Source organism: Dryobates pubescens, chromosome 1 (genome assembly GCF_014839835.1).
Source record: "Dryobates pubescens isolate bDryPub1 chromosome 1, bDryPub1.pri, whole genome shotgun sequence".
Taxonomy (NCBI): domain Eukaryota; kingdom Metazoa; phylum Chordata; class Aves; order Piciformes; family Picidae; genus Dryobates; species Dryobates pubescens.
This window is the reverse complement of record NC_071612.1, coordinates 24,953,865-24,974,190: the sequence shown is the minus strand read 5'-3', so window position 1 is coordinate 24,974,190 and position 20,326 is coordinate 24,953,865. Positions and strand designations below refer to the sequence as shown.

Here is a 20,326-nt window from a genome sequence, read left to right as displayed (position 1 = left end):
TATACTCCCAGGTCTGAGACTCAGAGAGAGTCATGCCTTTGGGGAAATACCAGCTAACACAGTAATATTGTGACAGTTTGCTACCTGGGAATTGTACATTTTTAACTGTTCTTGGGAGATAGTGTGAGAGGCCACCAAACCAACCATTTGGGCTAAAAAGACTCAGTCTGGTTGACAAGGAAAGATCCTGTTGTCTCTCATGAACTGACTGCTGTGCCCACACATAGTGGCCAGCTGCATAGCTCTTTCATAAAGCAGTTCATTGCAGCCTGTAAGAGCTTAAATCATAGAATCATTAATGTTAGAAAAGACCTCTAAGATCATCATGTCCAACCTCTAACCCAAATCTTGGAAGAAACCTGCTTACTTTGTGGTGGCCACTCCGGGATTGACAGGAAGACTGGCAGTGCTGAGACAGGGTAGCTGCAGCCTGAGCTTCATCTCCCAAGCGTTCTTCATGAGCTCTCATCTATGTGCAGCCACAGATCAGACCTATGGGGGGCAGGAGGAAGAAGCTGCACAACAGCCATCACACCTAGCAAGCAGAGGTGTGCTACACAACATGATTTCAAGCAACTGTATGCTTTCCATCCCCTTTCTGAACAAACTAAGGCATTTGTCTAGAGGCAGCAATGCCCCTGGCCTTAGTGCTTCTATGTAGCATGGGAATTAGCACAGGTTTTGACAAAATCTTGTCAAATTTTCCCTTTTGGATAACATTGCAGATTTTACCCAGTTACCCAGAGTAAGAACAATCCATATACATTAGGATACACAAGACATTTGTCTCCTGCATTAGTTATAATCTCAGGATCTAAAAAAAATTGAGCCTTCACAGGACTTGCTATTTGAAGGTTTAGGTTGTGATATATAGTTTATGATTTCCCTTTGGTTTTGACATACATCTGTGCTGTGGGATCTCATCACCCAGAAGATGAGTTGGCACTTCTTCCATGTAAATACAGTAGGAAGGTTAGGAAGATTACTACTTCTGATCTACGTTACGGGTACAGATTGCCTTGGAAGAGGTTCAGAGACTCTGCTCCTAGTGGACAGATAGAAACTACACAAACTCCCAAGATGCTAAAATTAAGTTCTTTACTATCTTGCCAGCTTTGCATTCTGTTTTATTGCTGGCAGTACCTGAAGCATCAAAGGGCATTTCTGTTTTGTAAGGGACACAGGGCACGTGCCCTGCCTTACCTTAGCCTTTTTTCCCATGGATGTAGATTTTCCTCTGTATTCAAGTTCTGATGCTGCTTTCCAGAAACATGGGTACCCTGTGTAGTAATCTGGAGAGGACAATCACCAAAACCCTTTCTAAGTAAGAAGAAAGGGTAGGTTCTATTCAGTAGGGTGATTCTGAAGAAATTAACTATAAAAACAGTCATATGAACATGTGAGAATTAAACCATAGGACACAGAGGAAAATTCTGTATTACTTACTGTAGAGACAGTAAAACATTTTGCTTCCATTCAGCACCCAAACACTTTTTCACTGAAATTTGACTATCTTGATACAACACAGCACCTAGGGAAAAACAAACAAGCAAGCAAGCATCTTACCTTCCTAATTACCAGTTTTATAACACAGCATTGACTAAACCCAGTAATGTGGATTCAGTTTTGATTGCAGAAGATGTTGTGTTTCTTACTCGCTGAGGACCCAGCAAGAATTTAAAAGGCTGTTGCCTATCAGAAGTCCCCATTAGTATTTTCTGTTATGCTCTGCATCTCTGCTGGGTTTTTTTGCAGTGTGGCTCAGTGAAGATCAGGCACCTGGAGAAACTAAAATGTGCAGTTATTTGTCAATTAAATGTAATTCCTTACAGATTGATAGCCATCTTGTATATGATTTTGTCTTCTATTCCTAGTAACAGAATACCAGGAAAGACCTTTCCATAAATTGGGAACCTTATGTCTTCTTGAGTTGAAACAATTACTTTTCTATCTATCATAGCTGATTCTAAAGTGAAATTCATCCAGTACAGATTATGACACAATGTATTTGTTTTTTATATATGAAAAACCCCTCTCTCATCCTTCTTTTGGGGCCTGTTTTAAGCAAGACCTTTTAGATTTCTTTAGAAATCAGTACAAGTTGTTACACTGATTTTACTGAATTTTGATCAGTTTCTTCAGACCTTAAGGTAACTCCAGATCATCACTGTTTAATTAGGAAATATAAAGGTAACTAAAGCTGTACCACAATTTCTTAGGGAAGGGACAAAAGTCTTCCAACATCCTGCAAAATCTTCTGAAATGTCATTCTTGTAGTCTAGCCTTTGCACCTCAGGATTTAAGTAATAGAGAAAGGATCATTACCCTACAGAAACCAACTGCAGCAGCTGCAGATCAATATACCTTGCAATATTGTGAATATGTTTGCATTAATATCTATTGTTTATCTGTGACTACAGAGCTCCAATTTCCTCCAAGGTGAAAAAACTAACTGAATCAAAAACAACCCAGAAAACAAGGGGAAAAAATAATTGTAGTTAATCTCCATTTCTGTTCATCTTTAGATCTGAGCCTTTTAATTCTGCTTACAGACATATTACTGAGGCAGTTCCAAAGCAGTAAAAGCCTCTCCACAACCTCACACCACTCTCTGCTTAAAATTAGCCAGAATGCTACAGCAAAATGAAAATCTGCATTGTCAAGAGGTTTCAAGTGAACTGAATGCTGGGTGATGCTACTCTGTTTAGGTTGCTTTCCTGATCTTAAATATAGACAAAGGAGTTGTTAGCATGTATAGACTGACCTGATCATTGCCAAAAGATAATTAGGTAGCTTACTGCTCAGGTGGCAATGAGTCACAGTGTGTCAGTATTTTTAGGTAATAAAAAAGAAGCTTCATGAGAAAGCAAGATGTCAGAAGAACAGATGCTGAAGCAAAGGGATAAATGAAAGAGTAACAAGTCTCTAAGAGCAGATGGTATAGATCTAAGATTCAGAAAGTGTTTTAAGAATGAAGCAGCTGAACTGCTGACAGAAATAGGCACGCTTATTAAAATTAGTTACTATGCCAAAAAAGTAGAGCAAATTACCTAAGTTAAAAACAGGTTGCAGCAGGAGCCCTGCAGTTAATGATCTATCAGTATTTCCCTAGAACTAGTAATATCAGATGGGGAAAAAAAGAAAAGTACACACATCTCAGTGAGTGTGGTAGGACTGAAAAGAACAAGCAAGATTTCTCTTTAAATAAGTTAACAAACAAAGTGAAGTTCCTCCCTGATTAAGATGTTCATGGATTTAAGTGTTAATCTGGCTAAGGGCCAGCATCAGCTTCAGGACCTGTTCAGCACCAAAGATGTAGATTATAACGTAGGAATTGCCTTACTGGCTGTGGAGAAGCTACAGAGGCTGAAATGTTTTCAAGCTTGCTAGATCCAAACAGATGGCCCAGTAAAGTCTAAACACATCTGAGGAGATTTGTTTGGCTCTCTTCTTTTCTTTGTGAACCAGAGTGCTGAGGTGCAGTGTGACAATGCCAATGCCATATGACTACCTGTAGCCAAAAGTCAGTCCACCCTATTGTCCTGTTCCTTACAGTGAATGATCAGTAGTTTATGTCCCCCTGGGCAGGGGCAGGGCATAGGGAAGGAGAGGGTGATGTTCTCCCAGGTTCCAGTAATCTGATGTTTAGGAATTTCCTAATCCAGGAGTTTTATGCATTTCATAATAAAAGTAAGTATGCATGGACTTTAGAATCATAGAATTGTCAGGGTTGGAAGGGACCTCAAGGATCATGCAGTTCCAACCCTCCTGCCATGGGCAGGGACACCTCACACTACAGCAGGTTGCTTAGAGCCACATCCAGCCTGGCCTTATAAAACATCCAGGGATGAGGCTTCTGCCACCTCCCTGGGCAACCTGTTCCAGAGTCTCACCACCCTCATGGTGAAGAACTTCTTCCTAACATCCAATATGAATCTACCCATTTCTAGTTTTGCTCCATTCCCCCCAGTCCTGTCACTACCTGACACCCTAAAATGTCCCTCCCCAGCTTTCTTGTAGGCCCCCTTCAGATACTGGAAGGCCACAACAAGGTCTCCTCAGAGCCTTCTCCTCTCCAGGCTGAATAGCCCCAACTCTCTCAGTCTGTGTCCATGGGAGAGTTGCTCCAGCCCTCATATTTTTTTCTAAATGAATAAATTAAATCAATCTCTGTATTGTCCCAGCCTCTTCATAGTTTCACATCTTAATTATGTGCACTGTGTTGTTGTTCAGTAATTTCATTTTGGTATTCTGGTTGCTGTGTTAGGAACAGCAATAAATGATAGCTTTCTTTTCATTACCTTAGTCTTTTTCATGATTCCATATGTCTAAGTCATTTTTTACCCTCAGTCATCTTTTTTTCCAAAGAAAGGATCCTTGTATACTTAACTTCCTGAGGAGTGGTCGTTCCTTATGTTTGCTCAGCCATATCTGTGCCTTTTCCAGTGCTTCAGCAAGTCATTTGCAGCATGAGGTGTCCAGGGTTGTATGCAATATTAAAAATGTGGGTGTAGAGTAAAAATTTTGCAGTGGCAAAGTTGTTTTCTGTTTCCTGTTGCCCAAGAAAGCTGTTGATCTTTGAACTGCCATAGACCATTTGGTCTGGACTGCCCTTACAGGTCTGCTGGTTGCACATCCTGAGGCAGTTTACATGACCTGCTGCTAGGGATAACCCCAGTCTGCCAGCACACATCTTGTATTGCAGCAGAGAGGAACCAGCACCCTGTGGCTCATGCTACACCCACTGTGCACTGGAGAGATGCTGTGTTTCTCCAGAGACTCAAGGCAACAGGAGTGCTTCAGACTGCCTATTCCATCAGTGACAGATCTCAGAGAAGCAACATCTCAAAGGACCAAAGAGGAATCCTGTGTCAGGTCATGACTTGGAAAGTCCATATAGAAGAGCACCAGCACAGCCAAAACCATCTTGTTCAAACAATGCTGAGTGAAAAGAACCACCTGCAGGTATAACCAGCTTGACTACAGCACCAATGCCTGTTTGTCAGTTTTCTCTGTGCCTCATCCTTCTCTGACACTGCTGACTGAACGACATCTGCAGAACAGCCGGTAATTTTTAAGTGGCCTAAATCTCCACAGCACCTAGGTGCAGGAGGGCCTGGTAGGGAAGAAGGGCAATTGCTTACTCTGATGGCTAGCACCTCCATCTCCCAGCTCTGCCCTGCAATGCCATTGTGTAGTGGAGGAGGATGGAGTATAGGCTCACGTAGTACATGCAGATCCATCTCCAGGCTGTATGTCAGATATGGTTCACCTTGAGGTTATCCCAGCTGCATTCTGGTAGCATGTAAAATGGCACATCTGCAGGGTCCTGCTGTCAGCCATTTGTCATTCCTGAGAAGAGGAAAATGTGGGAATCCATTGAGTTGCACTAGACTTTCTCTGCCATTAGAGGATCACTGTTGGAAGACTTCTGTTCCTTTAGGAGACAATAGCCAGCTATGTTTCTCCTGAATTCTTTATCTCTGACAGCATGTATCTGCCTCCTGATCAGATACCAAATTACAGTATTTCCTACTAGGCTAAGAACAGAGAATCATTTCTAGTGACCAATTAACTGGGGTGGTTTAACAGAAAACACTGCACCCTTGGCAAGACTTGAGGGCAGCTGCTGCAAAGGAGGGAGTATTGCTTGGCAGTGGCCTAAACATAAGGACATTCTTTGGTCCTCAAGAAACTGTCTGTATTTTGGGTATTTTGCATGGCTATATTTTTTTATGTCTTGGTAGTTAAACTGTTGTATCAGACTAGGTATCTTCTGGCAAGGTATACCAGGGAAAGCATCTCAGCTTTTCCCTATGTGGATTCATGGAGGACCCATCCTGTGGGTTACTGCCAGCTTATTCAATGTCCTGTGAACTAGTGGGCACCACTTCTTTGGGGAAGGGGCATCTGATATCGTGAAAGACCAAGGCATGCCTCAAACCTCACCACTTTCTGAGCTTCCTACTGCAAAAAGTAATTCAGGCCAGATAGGCATACTCTTCAGGCAGCCAGCTTCAGGATCAACAAACCACTCCCACACCCATCCCCACATACACCCACACACTGAATGCTCACCTATTACATGTCTGGGATGTGTATCAGTTCATATGTTCTCAATTAATACAACTGCAGAATACACTTAATTCAAAACCAAACAACTGTGGTGGATCAGTGGTGGATTTTTCCATACAGGTTTGTACTGAAATTAGAGGAAGTTGAAGGCCATACCAGAAATTTAAATAATTTCTGAAGTCTAGTCTGTGTAGATGCTTACATTTTAAAGACATCTATGCTGTTGTAACAGAAGGAGGCCCAGAAAATGGCATCTTTCCTTCTGCTCACTTTGGTGGCCCACTGTCTCCTGAGAAGCAGTGGAACAGACACAAAAGGCTCTGAGGCTAATACATCCCTGTAATAGCAGAACTGCTTGAACTTCTTATCTGGTTAGCCTGTTTCAGTACATCCCATTTTAATGTCTCTTAATTCTGATTTTTTTCAATCTGTTCGGCTGCAGGTATAATACAACAGTCCTGTAATAACAACAATATATGAGGTGTCAGTCAAAGGGTACAGGGAGTGTGAGTGATGTATTCAAACAAAGCCTTATTTAGAGAGAAAATACCTATACTGCAAAAAGAACAAAAAATACATTGAAAAGCTATCCTGACAAAAAGCATCCATCTAAATACTCAGCCAGAACATTCTAAATAGAAGAGAAGAGAATAAACCAGGCTGGAAGAGGCCTTCAAGATCATCACATCCAACCTATCATCCAACCCACCTAATCAACTAAACCATGGCACCAAGCACCCTATCAAGTCTCCCCCTAAACACCTCCACTGATGGTGACTCCACCACCTTCCCAGGCAGCCCATTCCAATGGGCAATCACTCTGTGTAGAATTTCTTCCTAACATCCAGACCAAACCTCCCCTGGAGCCTGTGTCCTCTTGTTCTGGTGCTGCTTGCCTGAGAGAAGAGACCAGCCCCCACCTGTCTACAACCTCCCTTCAGGTAGTTGTAGAGAGCAAGAAGGTCTCCCCTGAGCCTCCTCTTCTCCAGGCTAAGCAACCCCAGTTCCCTCAGCCTGTCCTCATAGGGCTTGTGTTCCAAACCCCTCACCAACTTTGTTCCAGCAAGTCAACATCTTTCCTAAACTGAGGGGCCCAGAACTGGACACAGTACTGAAGGTGCGGCCTAACCAGTGCAGTGTACAGGGGCAGAATGACCTCCCTGTTCCTGCTGGCCACACTGTTCCTGATGCAGGCCAGGATGCCATTGGCCCTCTTGGCCGCCTGGGCACACTGCAGGCTCATGTTCAGCCTACCATTGACCAGTACCCCCAGGTCCCTCTCTGCCTGGCCGCTCTCCAGCCACTCTGACCCCAGCCTGTAGCATATTTTTTTTAATATCAGTCCTAGAAGATGGCTTTTTTTTTGGTGTACCTTGACTTAGTGGTTTGAAGATGCTGTGCACTTAAGGCAAAATTAGCAAGCTGATTCTTGTGCTCAGAAGCTGCATCCCCAGATACGCTATTGAGTACCTTGCAAAACTATCTGCAGCCTGGCCAGCATTCCTGTGGCCCTGACCCTTAGCAACTACCACATTTTTACAAGATGAAAGAACAGTTCTTCTGTATAAAACACACTAGTGATTGAAAATAGGGATGAGTCACAGAAAAGCACTCAGAAAAAAAAGGCACAATGACATGAAATGGAATTTTAAAGCATTTACTTCTGTTAGTATCTTCCTCTTTTTCTCTGTAAAAATGCCAGTGTAAGAAATACAGCAACAGTTTGTGAGAGATAGTAGTGATGCTATGCCACCAAAAGCAACATGAGCTACTGTAGAATTCAAACCACCTCATTTTTATGAGTGTTTGTGCAGGAGTAGTTATCAGGGGAAAGCAAAATGCAACAGTAGGTGGGATGTGCCAGACAGCCCTGACAGCTCTGACAGCTCTTGCCAGACTCCACTTCCTGATTTATCAGTTTTATCGTTCGGATATAGGGGATTAAGGTCTATGGGATTCAGGGCTTTCTGTCTAGATAAAAGAACCAAATCTTCTGAAAGCAAACCACTAATCCAGGTGTAACTGAGCAACTCCCTGTGCTTGGGTTCATAATAAAATTAGATACTTACATGGAATTTCTAACTTGATGCCTCACAAACTCATGAGCTGATACCAGACTGCTGATCAGCTGTGCCACAGGGAACATTACCAGCCTCATTTTTACCATTACCATCCTGATCTTGCTTCATTGGCTCTTCCCAACCAACGTGAGCTTTCACGTGACCTTATACATTAAGACAATCTACTTACATTTCCATGACACTCAGCCAGAAAGATAACTTTGGTTTTACCCACTGGGTTTTTATCTCTGTGTATCTGATCAGCCTGTGCAGTTACAAGCCTACTGGAAACAGCTTCTGTAGAAAGGGAAGAAGAGAACAGGAGATAATCACAGGAAAACAATGGGGGGTTGTGTATATGGAGACAAGCAACTGCAGCTTCTTCACTAAGTGACAGGTTCAGGGCAACTGTGAAACTGCAGAAGCAAGGAAGCCTCATGCGTTTACATGGTGAGAGCCTGCTAGTACCCTGCAGTGTTTGCTTTCTGAATATGCCTGGCAGTGTCATCTCAAACTGTAAGATTTTGTTCTTTTCAGAACAGCAAAAGGAAAAAACAACCAAACAAACCAAAAACCAAAACCAAACCAACCAACAACAAACACACACACAAAAACCCACACACATAAAAAAACCCCAACCAACCAAAACCAGAATCTTGTTTAAGATGTATTTGCATATATCCAAGATTCTCAGCTTTCAGAAGTAAATGTGTCTTTCAAGGTATTGACCCTGTTTAGAAAGACTTGTGTTTGCACAAAGAGACAAAGCTGGCAAGTCTCTCCTGTGTTTTTTTCCCCTCTGTGCCCATGGCCTTCTATCACCGAGCCAAGAGATCTGTGGTTTCTACAGTATTCCTACTCACCATTTCTTCCTTTGCACAGAACATGGAGTAAGTCTCAAGCTGCAAGAAGTCTGGAGTTAAAAAATCTGTTAGAAAATCAAGGGTTATTGTAAGTGATTTCAGAAGCATTCTATGCATATGGTTTCTAATTTAATTTCTATTACTATTTTTAAAGCACTTACAGTATCCAGTTAGCTGGGGCTGAATGGCAGTTTGGCACATACTGCTGCATGGTTTCATGAGACATCTGAAAAGTAACATGGCATCCCATTGCCACACCCGTCCATTGATTCTTGAAGGGCGTCTAAAGTTTCAGTTAAATGTCCACATAGATCAGCAGGATTTGCACATACTCAGTAGCATGAAAAACTGAGCTGCTTGTCCTAGGGAATGAATGAATCATTCTGCATATCACATGCAACCATATCATACTAAAATAGTTTTCCCCAGAAAAACTTAACCACGGCACTGAGTAAAAATGGGAGGTAGGAAAAAAGACTGAAGAGGCTGTGGTACCTTAATAGAGGTAGCAGATTCTAGTGTGGGGTGGACTGGAAGAAATTCCAAGTATTTAAGGTAAAGCACTCAACTCTCTGCACAGCAAAATTAAATAAGTGGGAACTTGTAGCCAGGAGGGGGTTGGTCTCTTCTCTCAAGCAACCAGCACCAGAACAAGGGGACACAGTCTCAAGCTGCACCAGGGGAAGTTTAGGCTCGAGGTGAGGAGAAAGTTCTTCACTGAGAGTCATTCATCATTGGAATGTGCTGCCCAGGTTGGTGGTGGAGTCACCATCCCTGGAGGTGTTCAAGAGGGGATTGGACGTGGCACTTGGTGCCGTGGTTTAGTCATGGGGTCTGGACTTGATGATCTTTGAGGTCTCTTCCAACCTCGGTGATTCTGTGATTTGTTTGGCACATACAACGTAGAAGAGTCTGTAAGAGAGCAATAAAGTCTGGGTGTGCTCTCCAATAACAACAGCCTCTCTCCATAGTCTGCAAAAACCGGTATGAAGGTGAAGTTTTTACCTACGCTAAGAAACCCCCCTCATTTTTATGTACGTGTAGTAGATTCAGCTCTCTCACTTCCAATGGTTGCTACAGTTTCAAAGCTAAGTGTGTGAGTATAAAGGGAGATGATGTGCCTGTAGGGTGGAAGAGAATTAGTGCTATATTAGCCAAAAAATGAAGAGAGGAGTATGAGATGGGAGATGGAAAGTACAATATGAGGGGGAGTGCATAATGTTAAGTTGTAGTCCTGGGTACCCTGCACCTCTGTCTTCTGACTAATTCCAGTGATACTTCCTGAATAATTGATTTAAGCAATGAGACTTAGCAGTACATGTTCAGCTCTGCTGTTGGTTGCATCATCCAATAAATGTGCTGCAATAAGCCTGCTAGACAGGAACATAAGTTAGTACCAGGGAAAATGAGATCTTTTTTTTCTTGGTACCTTGTTCCAGGAGGTGTCTGTTTAGTGTGGTGAGAGGTGATACGGAGACCGCTATCTCAAGAAGCACCACTAAGTGCAGCTGCCCCAATAGCTTTTACAGTGTTGCCTGCACACTGCTGGCTCTCTGCCTTTAGGAGTAATGACATTCCTGGCTATGGTGTAGCTTAGAAACTTGTTCATTGCTGAATAGACACTAACTGCCTGATAAACAATTTCTTGATGAATTTTACACCTGAATACTGAGCAGTTAAAAAATGAAGCATCTTACCTTTATCTGTACGGGATATCGGGCCACAAAAGCAGACACTGATAAAATATAGAGGTGGGACAAAGCTACAGCTTTGAGAAGCAAAGCAGCTCCAAGAGGAGTGAAATTCCATACTTTGTGTTATGTCTCTGCTGGGCCACCAGTGCCTCAAAGACAAATAAAGGGAAGTTCTTGCCATGCCTCCTTTCCTTTGCACCATCCCATATGTGGGCAAATGAAGAGGAGGCAAAGCCCAGCAGCTGCCAGCTCATCTATGAAAGGAGCTTCCTACATTAGTGTGAAGCTCTAAGGCAGCAGGTGCAGAAGATACTAGTGATGTGCTGCAAAGAAACTATACCTATGGCTCTGCAAGGCTTGGGTCAAGGCTTTCTGATTAGTCACTGGAGAACAAGAGAGGGGTAGACACTATTTAACATTATTTGCTTTGAGTAACACTTTCTGCTTACTGACAGAGTTGGCATAGAAACTGAAGCAGCTCATTTTTAAAAGGACAGTCCATTCAGAGAGAGATTAGTCATCATCAGGCAAACCAAAGAATCTCAGGCTGCAGCTGCTAACACCTAGACCTTACTCATGAACAGACAGAACATTTGAAATGGTAGCAATCATATTACCCCAACTCATGTGGGAAAAAAAATATTCATCTATTGAGACTTGTATTATGTGGTTTGGATGTTGTTTTGTTTTTTAAAGAGGGGAGAGTTACTTAATCATCTGACATCCACAACGGAACCTTCTTATTTCTAGAAGATGCCTTATGTTTTTATGGATCAGTTGAATTTAAAGAGTCAACACAGTTCATATGAACAGTGGTGATTCTAATATTGTGGTGGAAAGTGGCATCATACTTGAAAAGCTGTAAGCTTAGCACTTGAGATCTGGGATGTATAGCCAAGATGGAAACGTAAGACAGCATGCAGAAAATGGCATTTTCAGGTACTTGCCATTTATTGATGAAGAAATTCAAGAGGCACTTAACTTCCATCATTTTTTTCTTAGACACAAGCATAGAATGGAAGAAGCTGTTTCTGGTTTTCTGCACCATATAGGCTGAGAAAATATTGATAGCTAAATTGCTGTTCCATGGCATTTCATAAAGTGCCTGCTGGCATCCTGTTCTCAGATGGAGAGTGATAAATGTATATTTAAATTTGAGAAGTTTAATTTAATCTACAGCCTTTGACTCCTGGCTTTCTGTATTCTCAGAATACAGACCATACTTCCTGCCTTCATTGATCCTGGGTCTTGCTTACTTTACAGTAACTGTTTACATTCAAGGCTATAATGCTGTTACCAACTTGAGGAGGACACTGATTTGTCTGTTTTTTTTCTCTCTGTTCATCAAGCAGATAATCTAAGTGATGCCCTGAAGAAGCTGAAGATAACAAGCACTGACAGCACAACAGATAGTTTGGAGGGATGCTTGGACTGTTTGCTTCAGGCTCTGGCACAAAACAGTAAGTTGCATAGACCTTCCAGATTTTATCTATAATGAGATATGTAAGAGGACGATGAGATCAGTGAATTAAAGTGGGGCAGGAAGACTAACTGAAGCAGTAGGCTGGGTTGGCTTTAACCCATATATATCTGGAACATGCAGATAGCACTGAAGACAGTGTTAGTGTGTACCTGGATATTTGGAACAGCTGCAGTCCAGTCTTTTTTCCAGTATAATGAAACAGCACAATTAGTTTTCCAGTTGATCACTGGAGAAACAAAAAACAAAGATGGGCAAGTAAGCCTGATAGTATAAGGAGAGGGATATGGGAGCTGCTTGCTAATTCATAGAATCATAGAATGTTACAGGTTGGAAGGGACCTCCAGAGATCATCCAGTCCAACACCACTGCCAAAGCAGGATCACCCAGGGGAGTCCACACAGGGATGCACATCCAGATGGGTTTTGAAAGTCTCCAGAGAAGGTCACTCCACAACCACCCTGGGCAGCCTGTTCCATGGCTCTGTCACCCTCACTGTAAAGACGTTTCTCCTCGTGTTGAGGTGGAACCTTCTATATTCAAGTTTGTCTCCGTTGTTCCTTGTCTTATTGCTGTGCACCACAGAAAAGAGCCTGGCCCGCTCCACTTGACACCCACCCCTCAGATATTGACAGACATTGATCAGATCCCCCCTCAGCCTTCTTTCCTCCAGACTGAACAGACCCAGGTCTCTCAGTCTCTCTTCACAGGGCTCATAATTCTGATTAAAAGAGCATAGCTTTGTATTTGTAATGTATTTTTCCTCATACTTCTGATTACGTAGTTCTTATTTCCAGTAGTTTCAATTGGCAGCAATAGGCTGGATAGCCAAAGACAGTCCACATTTGACATGTGGTATGATAGCAAAACCAACTTAAGAATGGAACAAGGTGTCTTTTTCACCAAAAGCTGTAGAATGTGTATCCCCACTCACAGTAGGCAGAAAGGTATGGTAAATGAAGATGACAGCTCAGAAGACTTTACAGAGTTTAGTTTACTTAGCACTTCAGATGGTGACAGAAGAAAAATCATTGTAAGATGGCAGGTCAAGATACCGCGATTAGAAATGCCTCATTAAAAACCCCCAAACATGTTGGTCCTTTGTAAATATCAGTACACTCAAAAGTACATACTATTAATCAGTCCTAGTTCTTTTCTGTGGTGGTATCCTGTAAATCAGAGCTATTTGGTTTATCTGGTGTAGAAGACTTCATGAGGTTCATTACAGCAGAATATAAGCACCAAGTGTATCAAATCAAATACGGATTTTTTACAGTCTGCTGGTAGTGGTAGTGGATTTTTAATTCTGAATAGTTTGCAAGGGGATGTCAGCCAGGAAAGAATAAAATATTGGTCGTTTAGATCAACCCATTTCTTCAGGATGCTGACTCTTACAGGTTTATTTATAAGGTATCTCCAACTTCCAGTGGGATTTTGTATTTCTAGTACTTTTAAGTCTCAAATGATAAGTATTAAAACATGGTATGAAAAATGACAAAGTGCTTAGTATAAATAACAGAGTCTATCATTTTGTCTGTGAAGGTCACAAGGCTATGTCACAGAACTAGTTTGACAGATGCAAAATAATTTTGACTAAGGTAGAGCAAATTACCAATGCTACCTTGCAACCAGCTGATGCTCTTCCAATTCAGTCTAGGGATTTGCTTACTTACAAAATCTTTTCTCTTCTAGAATCACAGCTGCCAGGTCAGATGAGCAGATTATTAGGATTTTGACCTCCCTCATGTTGGGCAGTTACACAAAATTTAGCTATAATACCTCCACCATTTACCATGGTTTTTGCATCTAAGTCAGTAATGTGAATACAATCCTCCTGAACTGTCAAATCATAGAGTCACAGAATTGTTAGGGTTGGAAGGGACCTCAAGGATTATCTAGTTCCAAACCCCCTGTCACGGGCAGGGACACCTCATACTAGATCACATTGCTCAGAGCCACATCCAGCCTGGCCTTAAAAACCTCTAGGGATGAGGCTTCTACCACTTCCCTGGGCAACCTGTGCCAGTGTCTCACCACCCTCATGGGGAAGCACTTCTTCCTAACATCCAATCTGAATCTACCTATTTCTATCTATTACTGCTGGAACGAGTCCAGAGAAGAGCAACAAAGTTGGTGAGGGGTTTGGAACACAAGCCCTATGAAGACAGGCTGAGGGAGCTGGGGTTGCTTAACCTGGAGAGGAGGAGACTCAGCGGTGACCTTACTGCTCTCTACAGTTACCTGAAGGGAGGTTGTAGACAGGTGGATGTTGGTCTCTTCTCCCAGGCAGCCAGCACCAGAACAAGAGGACACAGTCTCAGGCTGCACCAGGGGAGGGTTAGGTTGGATATTAGGAAGAAATTCTACACAGAGAGAGTGATTGCCCATTAGAATGGGCTGTCTGGGAAGGTGGTGGAGTCACTGTCACTGGAGGTGTTCAGGAGGAGACTTGATGGGGTGCTTGGTGCCGTGGGTTAGTTGTTTAGGTGGGTTGGATTGGTTGATGGGTTGGACACGATGATCTTGAAGGTCTCTTCCAACCTGGTTTATTCTATTCTATTCTATCTCCACATAGTTTCAGTTGCCCAAAATTGAGGGCAGCTACAATAACTCACTGAAAATTAGATAGGCCAGATGAGACAGTTCTTTCAACAGCTTGCTGATGATTTAAGAGCCTGTGTATCAATTCCCTTTCAAGTGAATTAGGTGCTTCAATACCCAAGTTCTCAGACTCTTTGGCTTTCGTTGTCGAGGATAGTTTGATGATTTGAGGAAAAAAGCAGCATAGTCTTCATAGAAGGCTGGCTTCTGATTTGGAATAAATATGTGAGAACAGCAGTACATTCAAAAAACTTCAAAGGTTATGAGGTAAATTACCTGGGTTTGCCCATAGAGGTTGCCTAGAGATGCCTCATCCCTGGAAACGTTCAATGTCAGGTTGTACAGGGATCTGAGCAACCTGATCTAGTTAGAGATGTCCCTGCTCACTGCAGGGAGGTTGGACTAGATGACCTTTAAAGGTCTCTTACAACCCAAAACATTCTGTAATTGTATGAAATTGCATGTAATAGATGGATTCAACAAATAGGTAGAGAATTGGTTTTCTAAATGCTGCAAGTCTCAGAGTTATTATTCAGCTGCCAGCATATTATGACTGTCCTTCCTTTGACCAACCAACCAATGAAAGTCCTTTCCTGTATTTCTCATCCATCCAGTTAAGGTCTTAATACAGATTTTATTCATCAATTGACTTTTAGTTGCAGCGTGTATACAATACCTAACGTCACACAGATGTGGTGATACACACAGGGCTGTACCTCTGTGTTTGTGCATGCACTACTGTATAATAACAATTATAAATCAGATTGTTTATATAGAACCACATGTTAATTGTAACAGAAGTCAATTAAATAGGATTTCTCCTATTTTCTCATTCTGCTTTCCTTTGGTGTGCTTCTCTGTGTATGATGACATTAATGATGTATGCATGCTACTTATAGTTCAGTAAATCATAGTATTAGAGTAGCATTAGAAAATAAGGCATGCAAGGAATAGTTTAAGATAATTTTATAGGATTGGGAGCTCCTGGTGGTATCATAAATCACAGAACTTGCATGTATTCACTTCATTAAGACTTGGGGATCAAAAACTTACCTTGTAAAAAAGTAGTATATTTTTCATACCCTAATGCAACTCACTCCCATCTACTGCTCACCAAAACCAGCAGTTAAACCCAGTGTTAATACAACATTAGGCTTTTTAACAAAGGGAATAATCCTTTACACAACTTTGGTCTGGGCATATTAAATGTACACATGAATGTTTCAGAGGCCATTTCACTGCTCTTAATTGCTAACCATGCATGCAGCATAGGGTCGTGGGTGGTGCAGAAACAAAGATGTCCCTGAGGTGCCCCTGCCCATGACAGGGGAGCTGGAACCAGATGATCCTTGAGGTCCCTTCCAACCCTTACAATTCTATGATTCTGTGATTTTAAAGGTTAAATTTCTTGCTCTGTAACAATACAGTGACAATTATAATTGCATTTACTTTACATGCAATCTCTCAACCTTTCATCATATTAAAGCATTACAAACCATTTTCTTCCCATATTACAGAAATCACAGAATATTAGAGATTGGAAGGGACCTCCAGAGATCATCAAGTCCAACCCCCCTGCCAAAAGCAGGATCACCAAGGGTAGTCCAAACAGGAATGCATCCATTATTGTCTACCATGTAAAAAGGGGTGGCAAACTTATAATGAATATTGTAGCTTTTAATTTCTTTTTGTGCAATATGACTCTTTTTCTTTTGTTTTGCACACTCTTCCCAATCTTTTGATAATCCCAGACAGTAACCTGCAACATGATACCTCCTGTCTGGCATTACAAGCTATTCTGAAGTTTGGCACAGCAATCAAATGAAGTTGTATGCTCACACACATGCTATAGCACACAAGGGTAAATTAAATACTTTGCTGAATGTGGTATCTGCTGGTAAGTATTTGGCAAGCCAAATTCAAGTTGGTTTAGCTACTATTAGAATGATATAGAATAAACCAGGTTGGAAGAGACCTTCAAGATCATCGTGTCCAACCCCTCAACCAACCCTTTGCATCTGAGACACAGGTCTTAAAATCCTGTAGAGATGGTTTCTTGAGGAGACATGTTTGGAGAGATGTATAGTCCTATTTGCACAGATATTTTAGTTCTTATCTGACACCAACACTCCTGACTGAGGCCAGTGTAGCTTGAAACACTAGATAAAACCAAGGAATTTAAGCTGAAAGAGGCAACAACAACAGAGAAACAGAGATAAATGTGCACCAGAAATGCTTTGGAATAAGGACATACCTCATTTTGTGTGGCCTTCCTTCAGCATTGCCAGTGAAGTCTGCTGGGGACAGCTCCAGACTTTGCACCCATAAGGAAAGCCTGCAGTAGCAAAGACTTACAGTAATACTAGTTTAGAGTCTCAGATAATGGAAGTTGCCACAGCTCCTTTCACCTCTGTGGTTCTATCTCATTCACATAAGCTGAGACTCTGTCCACCTTACTTCTTAAAGGAAAACACAAATGCTTGATCTCTTTCCACCTGCCAGTGTTCACCATCTCTAGCCTGCTAAACGTGTGATACTTTATATTTTTAAAGGGAGGTTGTTGTGCATGATCCATAAATAAAGCAATAGCCATGCACTGCAGAAAACAGTGAATCAGGAGGTGAAATTCATCTATGACATGAGTTTGCTTTTACAAACTATCTATTAAATTACTCCATTGGCTGCTCCATAGAGTTGGAGACTTTCTGTATAGACATGATTTGATGTGTGCTGTCAAAAAGAATTTTCCTCTCTGGAAATAGACTGTTCAGAGTAATATGGCAGATAGAATGATCATGACAATCACAAGAGGCAGAAAACAGGAATTACTTTGTCAGAGAACATGATTCTGAGGTTCTGCAGCTGTTTGATTTGGGTTGTTTTTTTATTCAGCTTTAAAAAAACCCCTCTGAGATTGACTGTGTGTTGTAAAATGAATTTAAATTTCATGTTTCATATGTTGAAGTTCCTTACACTATAGATTGAGACTTTTTACAAGCAGTCATCGTTTTCTTCGCTCCCCTTGCCCTTCAGATGGACTAGATTAAGAAACAGCTTCTCTTGCAGCTGTTTTGTAGCAGTGTGTGTGAAGAGGGCAAGAATTCAAGTCTGCAGAAAAGCCAGAGGACGAAACAGGGGGAAGGAGAGCTATGGCAAGTGAATCTGGATGCATTTTTCTCAGAGAAATGGAGTTGTGCCACTGGCCTGTGCTCGCTGCAGTACACTGAGTTGCCTCCCTCTGGCCTTTGGGCTGCCCTCTGTCTGCAGCCCACAGCCATCTACACTGAGGTCGTAAGCCATAGTTACGAAAGCTGTATATATGCTCTGATATTTTTGCCAATTTTCTATCATATTTAGCAACTTCAAGAATTAAAGGGTTTGGGGTTTTTAAATGACAACTTACAGAGGAACATTCTCTGAAATCTCATTCTTCCCTTCCATACAAGTGGTGCTGAAAGATGCAAGGAAGCCATATTCTCTTTTCTGACCACCAGAAATTCTCAGTGCAAATACTGTAGGAAAATAACAGTATTAAAGAGTAGCTTCATAATTTGACTGGAATATCACTGAATTTTGTCTCTCTTTTTTTTGATAATAAAAGCAGCTGAATGTTACAAGCTCAAGTTTGGAACCAAAACCTATATTGTGAAGAACAAAACCACTGTTTTCAAGGGGTTTGTTCTAAAAGCACAATGGTTTGTGTTTTATGAATGACTATTGGTAAGGAGAGTTTACTGGTCTTAATTTCTAGATGAGATTTTGTAAATTGAAAGGAAAAACCAAACCAGAATGTCACCAATAATCTAGGAACTGTACCCATTTCCCAAGGTAAAAGATCACATTTTTATGTTTGGACTCAGCTGCAGTGTGCAAGTGAAATACAAGAGATTTCCTCTTTGAAACTCAATTTTTTAAACATTGATGGAAAGCTTGTTTCAGGGATTGTTTCTGGCTTTATTATGAGAAATGAGTAAGATGTAGCTGGCTACTTCTACTATTTGCTATTACTAAACCATTCCTTTCTACACTACTTCTGTGTGTTGGTTTTTTTCTGGTGGCAGCAGTAGCTCCTTCTAGCTTTCTCTTGCAAGATTGTCACGACAATTTGGGATTCTTCTATCACTGGATCTGTAGTGTCTCCAGGTTTGATTGTTTTGATTGATTGTGGTTAGAAAGTTGCTTGTCTAACTAAGATGATTAATAGTCTTGACTTAAACTGCTTCAGGAATGTAGAAGTTATTATCCTTATGAGGAGAGACTGAGGGAGCTGGGGTTCTTTAGTTTGGAGAGGAGAAGATTGTGAGGTGACCTCATTCATTTTTATAAAGATGTAAAAGGTGAGTGCCAAGAGGATGGAGTCAGGCTTTCCTCAGTGATGCCCAATGACAGGACAAGGGGCACTGGGTGGAAGCTGAGGCACAGGAAGTTCCATGGAAACATGAGGAAAAATGTTTCCCCTGTGAGGATGACAGAACACTGAAACAGGCTGCCCAGGGAGTTGTGGAATCTCCCTCTCTGGAGATAATCAAAACCCTTCTGGATGTGTTCCTGTGTGACCTGGTCCAGGTGATCCTGCTCTGGCAGGGAGGTTGGACTGGATGATCTTTCAAGGTCCCTTCCAGCCCCTAACATTCTGTGATCTTTAAGACAAAGAAAAATCATGGAAATGCTTAGACATGGAGCAGCAATGGGATCCTCTTTTCAACTCTTTTCCTGAATTCAAAACAGACGTATTTTAGTTGGACTTAAAGGTCAGCTTTCTTAATTGGATAACTGCATCTGTTTGGTACAGAATTAATTCTTAATGGCTGATACATGTTCATAGAATTCCTTGTTTATGAATCAATTTATTGATCAATATAGATCAGGGTAACCTGATCTAGTGGAGGGTGTCCCTGTCCATATTAGGGGAGTTGCAACTAGGTGACTCTTGAGGTCCCTTTTCCAACCCTGACAGTTTGGCGATTCTGTGAATTGAAAGAACATAGTAGTTAGAACTAAACTTGTAATACAGAGGAAAAGGCCTGTGAGACAGTGGATACAATTACATCCATTTATGATTTTACTGGCTCAGATATTTTTAATTTAAGCTTTAAAGCAATGGCAGACTAAACTAACAGGGAAAAATATGGTAGCTTAACATATGCTTTGCAGCATGGAATCTCTTTAAAAAAACCAACCCCAACACCACAAAAGCTTGTCAAAAGGATGAGTAAAGCACTTACGCACTGGAGAAAAGTGTTTTAACAGATCAGACAGATTTCTAGAAAGAGGCAGTAAATGCTTTGTTTTTTAATCTCACACCCAAAGGAAAATGCAGGTATGTATTATTGGATTTTGGGAACAAAAGGTGAACTCTGCTCTGTAGGGAAATAAACCAGAAAACAGTATTTGCCATAATTTTATGTCAACATATAAAGATTTCTATCTGTTAAGAGCAGTCTCATAAATACTGTGCCTATCAAGAAAGTGAGGCTATCCCACGATCCTCATATGGAGGTCCACAAGAAAGGACTGCCTGAGGAAAAGGCAACAAGAAGGAAATAACAGTTT

The 20,326-nt window shown here is 41.5% G+C and overlaps 1 protein-coding gene across 1 annotated transcript in view; it reads left to right on the top strand.

The window, feature by feature from the left end:
* RAP1GDS1 (Rap1 GTPase-GDP dissociation stimulator 1) overlaps positions 1-20,326 on the top strand; it is a 107,525-nt gene that overhangs the window by 24,536 nt on the left and 62,663 nt on the right. Inside the window, exon 2 of the mRNA XM_054163091.1 lies at positions 12,042-12,152. Coding sequence (XP_054019066.1) covers positions 12,042-12,152 — 111 coding nt within the window. The remainder of the gene's footprint in view (positions 1-12,041; positions 12,153-20,326) is intronic.